Source organism: Myotis myotis, unplaced genomic scaffold (genome assembly GCF_014108235.1).
Source record: "Myotis myotis isolate mMyoMyo1 unplaced genomic scaffold, mMyoMyo1.p scaffold_m19_p_34, whole genome shotgun sequence".
NCBI classification, from domain to species: domain Eukaryota; kingdom Metazoa; phylum Chordata; class Mammalia; order Chiroptera; family Vespertilionidae; genus Myotis; species Myotis myotis.
Window position 1 is genome coordinate 386,768 of NW_023416340.1, and position 11,716 is coordinate 398,483.

General features: G+C 55.8%; 1 protein-coding gene across 1 annotated transcript; it reads right to left on the reverse strand.

Annotated features, from left to right (window-relative positions):
• Positions 1-10,962, reverse strand: C5AR1 (complement C5a receptor 1). The gene is made up of 2 exons (XM_036302965.1): positions 10,750-10,962; positions 1-1,718 (listed from the first exon to the last, which is right to left on the reverse strand). The coding sequence occupies exons 1-2, from the start codon at positions 10,750-10,752 to the stop codon at positions 666-668; spliced, it is 1,056 nt and encodes a 351-aa protein (XP_036158858.1). The 5' UTR covers positions 10,753-10,962; the 3' UTR covers positions 1-665.
• Between the last annotated feature and the right edge of the window lie 754 nt (positions 10,963-11,716).

Sequence of the window (11,716 nt, forward strand, 5' to 3'; positions counted from 1 at the left end):
TTTTTAATTGATTTCAGAGGAAGGGAGAGAGAGAAACATAGATCGGTTGCCTCCCTTACGTGCCCAGACCGGGGATCAAACCCACAACCTGGGTTTGTGCCCTGACCAGGAATCGAACCCGCCACCTCTTGGCATATGAGACGCCGCTCCCATCCACTGAGTCACCTGGCCAAGGCTTTACTTTGCACCCTTTATTTTCTTTGCACCCTCTCTCCCGGTGCAAACAAGTGCCTGGTAGATAGATAGATAGATAGATATTAATATATTTTTTATTGATTTCTGAGAGGAAGGGAAAGGGAGAGAGAGATAGAAACATCAATGATGAGAGAAAATCATTGATTGACTGCCTCCTGCACACCCCCTACTGAGGATCGGGCAGGTGCCCTGACTGGGAATCGAACCCGGGGCCCTTCAGTCCGCAGGCCGACGCTCTGTCCACTGAGCCAAGCCGACCAGGGCAACTCCTGGCATGTCGGTGTCTGTGTTTCTACGTCCTTAGGTGAAGAGAAAGGTTGTGTGGCCCCAGCAGGCAGTCTCCGTGGGTCTTGGAAATGAGGAAGGACGGAGGAGAGCTCAGTGAAACACCACCAGCTCACCCAGGGCTGAGCTGAAAGAAGCAGAAGAGAATGGAGCGGAAGGAAGGCAGAGTGGCGGGCGGGTGTCCCCTACACCGCCTGGCTCTTCTGGGCCGAGCTGTCCAGCGTGGAGAGCGTGAAGGACTTGGACGTGGAGGACTTGGACTCCCTGAGCGTGGACTCCTCGGCCAGCACGTTCCGCAGCCTGGCAGGGAGGGACTTGAGGAGCCGGGCGTGGAAGCCCTGGGCGGCGACCACGTAGATGACGGGGTTGATGCAGCTGTTGACGTAGGCGATGGACACGCACAGGGCGTCGAACCGGGACGCGGCTTTGAAGTGGTGGTGTTCCTTGGGAAAGAACGCCAGCAGCATGCCGGACACCTGGTAGGGCAGCCAGAGGACGAAGAAGCTGACCACCACGGCCACCACCACCTTGAGCGTCTTGGTGGAGCGCGTGGCGCTGCGGCTCCAGGCCCGGATCAGGAGGAAGGTGTAGCAGACAGTGAGGATCGCCAGCGGACACAGAAAGCCCACAGACAGCCGGACGGTGGCCACGGCCTTCTCCTGGGTACTGTTGCGGCCGTAGCTAACGACACACTCCGTCTTGGGGGGGTAGTGTTCTTTGTACACCTTCCGGAACACGAAGGAGGGGATGGTCAGCAGCAGGGCCAGGCCCCAGGCCACGGCACAGGCCACCCAGGCCAGCGTTGCCCCTCGGTAGTTCTGACACCAGATGGGGTTGGACACCAGCAGAAAGCGGTCGGCGCTGATGGCGGCCAGGAGCAAGATGCTGGCGTACAGGTTGAGCAGGAGGAGGGCAGGGAGGATGTGGCAGGCGGCGTCCCCGAAATACCAGTGATTGTGATGCAGGACCGTCACGAACATAATGGGAAGCGCCAGGCAGGAGAGCAGGTCCGCCACGGCCAGGTTGAGGAACCAGATGGCATTGATGGCTCGGCGGACCTCAATCCCCGTCACCCAGAGCACCATGACGTTGCCGGGCACTCCCACCAGGAAGACCACCGCAAAGATCACCAGGGCGAGTATGTCCGGGATGCTCAGCCTCACGGTGTAGGAAGAGTTATCCACTGACGTGTTGGGGTCCCAGGTGTAAGGGTAGTCATAGTCGTTTTCCAGGGAGTCCTGGGTGGAAGCAGAGAGGCAGGGAGAAGGTGAGTCTGCAGACAGGTGCCAGGGGGTCCACCAGAGCCACGTGGCTTTGAGCCCATCACCCCAGGTTTCTCTAGGAAATGGGGGCCTGCTGAGAGTCAGCAGGGGTGTCGCATCACTTATTAAAATACTAGAGGCCCGATGCACAAAATTCGTGCAAGAGTAGGCCTTCCTTCCCCAGGCGGCCAGCACTGGCTTCCCTCCCGCCGCCAGCAGGCACCTGGGACCCGGGCTTCCCTTGCAGCCCCAGCTTTGTCCAGAAGGTCATCCTGAAGGATGTCTGGTCTGATTAGCATATTACGCTTTTATTATTATAGACTAGAGGCCCGATGCACGAAGATTTGTGGAGGAATGGGCCTTCCTTCCCCTGGCTGCCAACACCGCCTTCACTCCAGCCGGAGCCACCTTTCCGCCTTCCCACAGTGCCCAGAGGTCCAGAGCCACTGGGGCGGTGCAGAATGCCTGCATCATCACCATGGCGACAACACAAGCATCTTGCCCCACCCACGGCCGCTGGGCTCCTGCATATGCAAATTAACCCACCATCTTGGTTGGGTTAATTTGCATAGTCACTCCTGGTTGGCTGGTGGGCGTTGCGAAGGTACGGCCAATTTGCATCTTTCTCTTTTATTAGTGTAGATGGAAAATTCTTTCTTGCTGATTGGCCTTCCAGGCCCCTGCCTCCCTGCCACCTCCCCGTGAAGTCCCTGGAGGTCCCACAATTCAGCAAATGATTAACGCCTAGGCTTGCTGCAAGCTGTGGTCACAACCCATGACACGCTGCTTGTTAGACATGCTTAATATCACCCACACACTGCGATGCTGTAACTGCGATGCTGTAACTATAACCAGGGTCCCAGTTACCCCTCACCACCACATCACCCCCTTTTGCTGCCTGGCACCCACAGGGGCAGCTCTGTGTTCTGTCTGGGAATGGCATCCTGGAGCAGTCAGCTGTTCCCCAAGGCCCCACAAACTCAGGCACAACCTTTAAGGCAGCGGGGAGAGGCGGTCACCGAAAGATGGAGTCACCAAGACAAATAATATTGTAATGCACTATTTTAAAGAATCAAAAGCACTTATTTCACTAGATGTACGTACCCCTATGTTCACGTACAATAGCCACGATGTGGGAAGAACACAAGTGTCACCCTAACCGGTTTGGCTCAGTGGATAGAGCATTGGCATGCAGACCAAAAGGTCCCGGGTTCGACTGCGGTCAAGCACATGTGCCTTGGTTGCAGGCTCCTCCCCCGCCCAGTCCTGGCCAGGACTCGTGCAGGAGGCAACCAATTGGTGTGTTTCTCTCACAGCGATGTTTCTCTGTCTTTCCCTCTCTCTTCCACTCTCCCTAAAAATCAGTGGAAAAATATCCTTGGGTGAGGATTAACCAAAAAAAAAAAAAAAAAATCAATTTAAAAAAAGAACAAAGATTATGGTCTCTAATTACCATTTGCCATTCAAACAAGCCAGGACTCCTTGGAGAAGGGTTGATTCCTGTTCTGGGACAGGAAATAGATATGATGACCCCAGAACCTCTCAGAAAGTAAGGAAATTTTTAACGGGGACATGTTGAAGGGATACAAAAGACAGTCTGAAAAGGCTCCCACTAGTCAAAGTGGGACAATTTGAGTACCTGATAACAAGAGGAACTGTGAGGGAATGACACACATCCTATATAATAATCCTATATAATAAAAGCCTAATATGCTAAGTGTCCGACCGTTCAACCAGTTGCTATGACACACATTGACCACCAGGGGGCAGATGCTCTGACCGGTAGGTTAGCTTGCTGCTGGGGTCCAGCCAATAGGGACTGGGCGAGACAGCTGGACACGCCCTGGAGCCCTCCCACGACCCCTCCCCGACCCCAATCGTGCACCGGTGGGGTCCCTCGGCCTGGCCTGCAGGGATCAGGACAAAACTGACTCTGACATCCCCTGAGAGGCCCTGAATTGCTAGAAGACGCGGGCCAGGCCAAGGGCCCCCACCGGTGCATGTATCCGGGCACCGGGCCTCTAGTTTATATATGAAGATCTGAGTTCACATCGATACTAAAAACAAGCAAACCCGTAGTCACCTTCGCGTTCTGGAACGGGAAGGAATCAAGCATTTATCCTGCCATTTGTGCTTAGAGGAAGAGTCAGGGTCGGAAAGGGGTGCTTAATTTTTGTCAGTTTGTCAGTCCTCACCTGCGGATATTTTCTCATTGATTTTTTTTTTATTTGTTTAATATATTTTTGTTGATTTCAGAGAGGAAGGGAGAGGGAGAGAGAGAGAGAAACATCAATGATGAAAGAGAATCATTGGTTTGTTGCCTCCTGCTCGCCCCCTACTGGGGATGGAGCCCACAACCCAGGCATGTGCCCTTGACCGGAATCGAACCTGGGACCCTTCAGTCCACAGGCCGACACTCTATCCACTGAGCCAAACCAGCTAGGGCTTCATTGATTTTTAGAGAGAGTGGAAGGGAGGAGGAGAGACAGAGAAAGAGAGAGAGAAACATCGGTGTGAGAGAGACACATAGGTTGGTTGCCTCTCTGAACAGCACTGGGGATAGAGCCTGCGATGGATGTGTGTGCCCTTGGCTGGAATCGAACCCGGGATCCTTCAGTCCGCGGGCCTACAGTTTATGCACTGAGCCAAACCAGCCAGGGCGGGAAGTGGTTCCTTGGAGGGGAATCGAAGATTAACAGCTGCAGGAGGAATGATGGAATTAAGGAAATAACGGATCTGGGTGGAGATCATCGACATCTGATTAAAACCACCAGGTGAAAGATTGACAGGAACTTGACCATCGATAAGGTAGGGCTGGCACCTCGAGCCCAGCAATCAACCCAGCACCCCAAGAAGAACGAGACTTCCTGTACTCTCTGGCGTGAGGCAATAGAAGGGACCCAGCACCACCTATGAAGTAATTTTTGCCAAAAATAAAAAATAAAAATTAACATGAATCTAATCAAGGTTCTAAATCTAAAACTAGGAGTTTACAGGAAAGGCAGGGCAAGAGGAACATGATAAATAATACCACAGGGACGAAACCAACCCGATCAGACAGTAGGAGACTCTACAGGATAAATGGCCGGGTTTCTCCCCCTCATAAATAGCATTTTTTTAAAAAAAAAAAAAAAGAAAGGAAGGAAGGGAAGTGTCATGGATTAAAATAGATTTAGGAGGCATATCAACCAAAGGCAACATGGATACCTCGTTTGGATCCTGGCTGGAATAATCGACTGGGAAACAAGACAGTTTGAGACACTGTGGGAAGTTTAAAAGTGGCCTGGCTGGCCCGGCCCGCGTGGCTCAGGGGTTGGGCATCGGCCTCTGAACCAGGAGGTCACGGTTCGACTCCCGGTCGGGGCACATGGGCACGTTCCCCGGGGTGCGGGCTCGATCCTCAGTGTGAGGCGCACAGGAGGCAGCCTCTCTCATCATGGATGTTTCTCTCTCTCTCCCTCTCCCTTTCTCTCTGAAATCAATAAAAAAAAAATTTTCAAGTGGATATTTGACAATAAGAAGGAATCGATGCTACTTTTATTGAGGGTGACAAGTATTGTGTTTATGCTTTTACTATGTTTCTCTCTCTCTCTCTCTCTCTCTCTCTCTCAAAATCTATTTTTTTAAACTAAAAATTAGCCTGGCTGGTGTGGCTCAGTGATTGAGCATCAACCCCATGAACCAAGAGTTCACTGGTTCTATTCCCGGTCAGGGCACATGCCTCATCTTTGATGTTTCTGTCTCTCTCCCTCTCCCTTCCTCTTTGAAATCAGGGAAGGAGGGAGGAGGAAGGAAGGGGGAGGGCAGAGGGAGGAGGGGGGAAGGGGGGAGGAAGAGGGGGGAGGGGAAGGGAGGAGAGGGAGGGAGGGGGGAAGGGGGAGGGAGGAGGGGGAAGGGGAGGGGAGGGGGGAGGGAGGGGGAGGAAGGAGAGGGAGGGGGAGGGGAGGGGAGGGGAGGAGGAGGGAGGGGAGCGGAGGGGGAGGGGAGCGGGTAGGGAGGAGGGGGGAGCGGAGAGGGAGGAGGGGGGAGCGGGGAGGGAGGAGCGAGGCTCTGGATGACTGAGAATGGCAAAGTGTTTGTAACTGCCCCCACCCGCAGGCCCCAGGCCAGCCAAGGCGGGTGCCAGCAGGGGGCCCCCAATTGGCCCACTGGTTGCCCCACAGATGGGCCCTGATCGCCAGCCAGGCCCAGGGACCCTACCCATGCCCGAATTTCGTGCATCGGGCCTCTAGTTTTTCTATAAAGTGTGAAAATATTTCAAAATAGAAAGCTAAAATCGTCGCCATGTTTCCACTGGTGAACAGACCTGCCCTGAGCCGTCACCCCCAGCTCTCCCCATCCTGACCTGCCTTCCCCTTTTGCTTCTCTGGGTCCCTCCCCTTCCCGGCCCCCAGGCTCCAGTCAAGAAAGGTTAATGCCAGGCACAGCAGGAGGCCCCATTCCCTGGCTTTTTGGGGGGAGGGGGGCGTGTGCAGGTTGTTAAATATTGTGAATGTCCCCTTCAGGCTAACCCTTCCCCTGCTGGTTGCAGAAGCGACCTGCCTTTCTTGGCTGCAGAATGAGTCAGACCCCAAACAGGGAGCATCCCCCCACCGCCCCCCCTGGTGCCCACACGCGTCATCCCTCCTCTCATCAGCTGACAAAGCTCCCTGGGCTCTGACCTCTCAGGATGATGCGGACAAAAGACGCTGAATCAAACGCTGCGGTTTCCAGCCGGGGCCTTGCAAACGGCTCCCCTGAGGTGCCCAGCCGCAGGGGACAGGCCCATCCGGACAGCAGAATACTATGCAACCACCCAAAAGGTGGAAGTGAGGCCCTGATGGGGAAAGAGCTCCAAGATCGAGGTGAAAGAACAAAGCACGGACCCAGGAGTGTGTAAAGCTACCAACAAAAGAGGACAGAACTGGCACCCCCCCCTCTCTCCCTGCCCCTCCCCTCCCACTCTGTCATTCTCTCCATCCGTGTGTGTGTGTGTGTGTGTGTGTGTGTGTGTGTGTGTGCTCGCGTGCGGCACCCGCCTGTGTTCAGTCTGGTTCCAGAAGCAGACAGAGGCCCTAGCTGGTGTGGCTCAGTGGATAGAGCGTCAGCTTGCAGACTGAAGGGTCCAGGGTTCGATTCCGGACAAGGGCACATGCCCAGGCTGCAGGCTTGATCCCCAGTGGGAGGCGGCGTGCAGGAGGCAGCCGATCCATGATTCTCTCTCATCATTGATGTTTCTCTCTCTCTCTCTCTCTCTCTCTCTCTCTCTCTCTCTCTCTCTCTCTCTCTCCCCCCCCCCCGTCCCTTCCTCTCTGAAATCAATAAAAATATATTGAAAAAGAAAAGAAAGAAGCAGACAGAGGGCCCCTGGCAGGGTGGTGCCCAGGAGAGGGCAGTGGGCGGGCGGACGCAGGCCCCTGGCAGTGAGTGCACGCCCATCCCGCACTGCGGGTCTTATGGAGAATCTGGGCGGGTCTTATGGAGAATCTGGGCGGGTCTTATGGAGAATCTGGGCGGGGTCTATGGAGAATCTGGGCGGGTCTTATGGAGAATCTGGGCGGGTCTTATGGAGAATCTGGGCGGGTCTTATGGAGAATCTGGGCGGGTCTTATGGAGAATCTGGGCGGGTCTTATGGAGAATCTGGGCGGGTCTTATGGAGAATCTGGGCGGGTCTTATGGAGAATCTGGGCGGGTCTTATGGAGAATCTGGGCGGGTCTTATGGAGAATCTGGGCGGGTCTTATGGAGAATCTGGGCGGGTCTTATGGAGAATCTGGGCGGGTCTTATGGAGAATCTGGGCGGGTCTTATGGAGAATCTGGGCGGGTCTTATGGAGAATCTGGGCGGGTCTTATGGGGCGGGTCTTATGGAGAATCTGGGCGGGTCTTATGGAGAATCTGGGCGGGTCTTATGGAGAATCTGGGCGGTTCTTATGGAGAATCTGGGCGGGTCTTATGGAGAATCTGGCGGGTCTTATGGAGAATCTGGGCGGGTCTTACGGAGAATCTGGGCGGGTCTTATGGAGAATCTGGGCGGGTCTTATGGAGAATCTGGGCGTTTCAGAAAAGCCTAAGGGTACTTCTTCCTCGCACACACATTCACCGGCCGGAGGAAAACTTCTTCCTCGCACACACATTCACCGGCCGAGGAAAACTTCCCTGGCAGGAAGTCAGGGTCTGCGAGGAGAGCGGAACTGAGCCGGGAGTGTGCAGAAGGGAGGCCGTCCCGGAGAAGTAAAACCACAGCACCATCCGCAGGGCTCTCTGCGCCCGGGAAACGCTCTCACCGTCCAAGGTGGTCCTGACCGTGGAGGGCGTGAACTGCAGCTGGTCACACACCCTTCAGGGTGGGGGTCCTCACTGGGGTGCCTGGCCAGTCTGGGTGAGGGGCTGAGAGCTGTTTTCAGGCTGTGGCCGCGGCATCCGAGGAACTGACCTGGTGGTTGTGTCATGTGAATTGAATTCCAGCCGTGGGGGCCAAGGCATTCCTCCCCGCCCCGCACTGTTCTAAGCACTTGCCAGGTGTCCGGCCATTCATTCGCTAATGACCGCCTTTATGTCACAGCCACCAGGAGGGCAAGGTGCTACCATTGTCCCTGAGTTCCCAGGCCCGTGGCAAGAGCCCTTGGCTGCTGCATGGACAAAGGGCTGCAGAACAGAAGCCGGAAGGAGAGGAGATTGGAACCTTCCCCGTGAGGTGAGGGACAGCGGTGGCTGGCACTGGGGTGGCGGCACTGAGGCGACATGAATGAATGGACCAGAGGACAGGGTGAAGGAGGAGACACGGCACTTCTTATAAAATAGAAATCATAATCACCAAGCTCTGTTCTCAGCCCTTTTCGTGTATTATCTCATCTAATCCACAGAACAACCCTATGGGGGTTGCTGCTCTCGCAACACCCATTTCCCAGATGAGAAAACGGAGGCGGCCGGGAATGTCAGAGACCTGAGTCCTCACGGTTAGCAGGCGGCAGAGAACTTCTGCGATTTGAACTCGAGAGCCTTCCCTGAGAGGCTTAAAGTGCCTCCAGAGTACGGGGCCCCCTTTCAAGGCAGGAAGCCACGTGGTGAGAGGCAGGGACTGTGCTACCCACCAAAACACGAAAGGTAGGCGTGGCTGGCAGGCGGCCAAGAGGAGGCTGGAAGATCCAGAGATGCCACGGTAAAGAATTTGTACTTTATCCTGGGGTAATGGGGAGCCATGGATGGTCTTTGAGCTGCAGAGGGACTGGGTTAACATTCAGCGTAGAAACATGGCTCTGGCCACTGTGAGTAGAGAGGTGGCCAGAGAGGAGGCTGGAGCAGGGATTGAGGCGGGAGCTTGGATTAGGGATGACGACCAAGAAGAGAAAGAGAGGTGGGAGGATTTAAGAGCGCAGAGAAGGCGGGACTTGGCCTCCGTCCTTGAGCACCTGTGGGATGTTAGTGGAAGGCTCCGCGAGCAGTGGCAAGGAGCCTGAGGCTCTGAGGAGGGCCGGAGAGTGGCTCTTCAGTTCACACCCTCCGGCACTGGGAACTAGTTTACAGAAAGAAGCAGAAGTCGAAGCTAACGGGGCCCTGTTCTGAAGTCCCCTCCGCACGCACAGGGTCTAAAAGGTGAAGTGAGGGGATGAAGCAACTCCGCGCACCCCCCCCCTCCTGCTTCCCTTCCCCCGATGAAGCAAGACGAGAGCTCTGAGCGAGCACAGCAGGTGCTCAATCACAGCCCGGCCTCACCCCCTCACCCCGGTCTCCCTCCGGCACTCACAGAATCCGTGGACCAGCCTGGCTCTCCCACCAACCAACCACCAGGGACCCGGCTCTCCGATCAGACAAGGATCTCACACTCTGAGCTGCTCTTACTAAACGCTATTCTTTTTTTCCCCCCAATATATTTTTATTGGTTTTTTTTTTTTTTTTTTACAGAGAGGAAGGGAGAGGGATAGAGAGTTAGAAACATCGATCAGCTGCCTCCTGCACACTCCCCACTGGGGATGTGCCCGCAACCAAGGTACATGCCCTCCACTGGAATCGAACCTGGGACCCTCCAGTCCGCAGGCCGGCGCTCTATCCGCTGAGCCAAACCGGTCAGGGCTAAACCCTATTCTTGCTCCACGTTAAAATTCAGCCCGGGATTTTGCAGACAGGCGGTGGGCAGAAGGAGCTTGAGAGGGACCCAGCCTGTGAAGTGTAGCCAAAGGCGCAGAAGAAATCAACTGGTAACGGACGGAACAGCAGGTCTCAGCCGTGGCTGAGCCTCCCGCCCCCAGGCAGAGCTTTGTGGCTGAGCCTCCCTCCCCCAGGCAGAGCTTTGGATGGGACCCCGTCTCCTTTCCTTGTTGCAACCAGATCCACCTGCCTGGCAGCCACCGCGCCTGGTTCTGGAACCCGGCCCCCCAGGCGGCGGAGCCCGGCCGTTCCCCAACGGGGTCCTCTCCGCTCCTGCCTCAGTTTCCCTGCCTCTACAGCTCAGAACACCCACCGTCCGGGTCAGTCCCTTCAGCGTCCTTCCCAACGGCTCTGGGCAGCCTCCCCACCTGCGCCCCTGCCCTGCGGCCGCCCAGCCGCCTTGCCTGGACCCTCCCCTTGAGGAAGAAAGCCTCGTACTAGGGAGACCCGAGGCGCAAACGCCCCGCCCCGGGGACGCAAGGCTCCCAGCCCCCCGGCCTCGCGCTGACTCCTGGGCGGCCGGACTCCTCGCGGCGGTTCTCAACCTGTGGGTCGCGACCCCTGGAAATGCATCCTGCCTGTCGGATATTTACATGACGATCCATCACAGTAGCAGCATCACAGTGATGAAGTAGCCACGAAAATAATGTTATGGCTGGGGGTCCCCGCCGCATGAGGAGCTGCATGAAAGGGTCGCGGCATCAGGAAGGTTGAGAACCGCTGCACGTGTCCCAGCGCAGGAGTGAGAGTCTGAGCTGGGGGCCAGGGGCGAAGGGGAGACATGGACGACAAGGGGGGGGGGAGGAGGGGGAGGGAGTGGAAGAGGGGGTGCCAGAAAGAGAGAGCAAAGGCCCCGGCACCCACCCCGCTTCTAGACTCACCATATTGGGTCTCCCTAGTGCTCCGCGGACCGGCGCCCTCCTGCCCGAGGTCTGTGGTTTTTATGGCCCCGAGGGAGGTGCAGATAGGGAGGAAGGAAGTGACCCGTCCCCCGGCCCTCGGCCCCGAGGTCCTCATTGGTCTGCACTCGGGGTACCGGGTACCGAGGCTGGGCTCCTGTGGGGCAGCCAGGGGAGCAGGGATCAGGGCTCCGAGCGCTGAGGAACTTCCCTCCCGCCCATGGAGGGAGGAGGCCAGAGGGGAGAGATGCCTCTCGGGCTGCGGTTTCCCCATTTGAGACCATCTCTCTCTCTCTCTCTCTCTCTCTCTCTCTCTCTCTCTCTCTCTCTCTCTCTCTCTCCTCCGAGGGCCCCTACGCCAAAAAGCTTAGAGTCCGTGCCCTAAACCAGTGACAGCATTTTGAAAAACCCTCACTTAACTCTGGTGCCGTGTCACATATAGAAATTTTTTTGATATTTGCAACCATAGTAAAACAAAGACTTATATTTTTGATATTTATTTTATATATTGAAATGCCATTTAACAAAGAAAAATCAACCAAAAAAAGAGTTCGCGTGTCAGAGGTGTCATAGGTTCGCCATCACTGCCCTGACCGGTTTGGCTCAGTGGATGGAGTGTCAGGCCGGGGGACTGAAGGGTCCCAGGTTCGATTCCCGTCGAGGGCGTGTACCTTGGTTGCAGGCACATCCCCAGTGGGGGGCATGCAGGGGGCAGCTGATAGATGTTTCTAACTATCCCTCGCTCTTCTTCTCTGTAAAAAATCAATAAAGTATATATTTTTAAAAAGCTTAGAGTCCAACCTGCCTGAACGCCCCTGAGGTCGTGGGCAGGGGGCAGGGCGAGCCCAGCCTCCCAAGCAGGTTGCTTCGAGGCCCGCCCGAATGAAACCAGACAATCATTGAGTCCGGGCTGCCTGCCACGGCTTGAGCCAATTCTGCAGACAGGGTT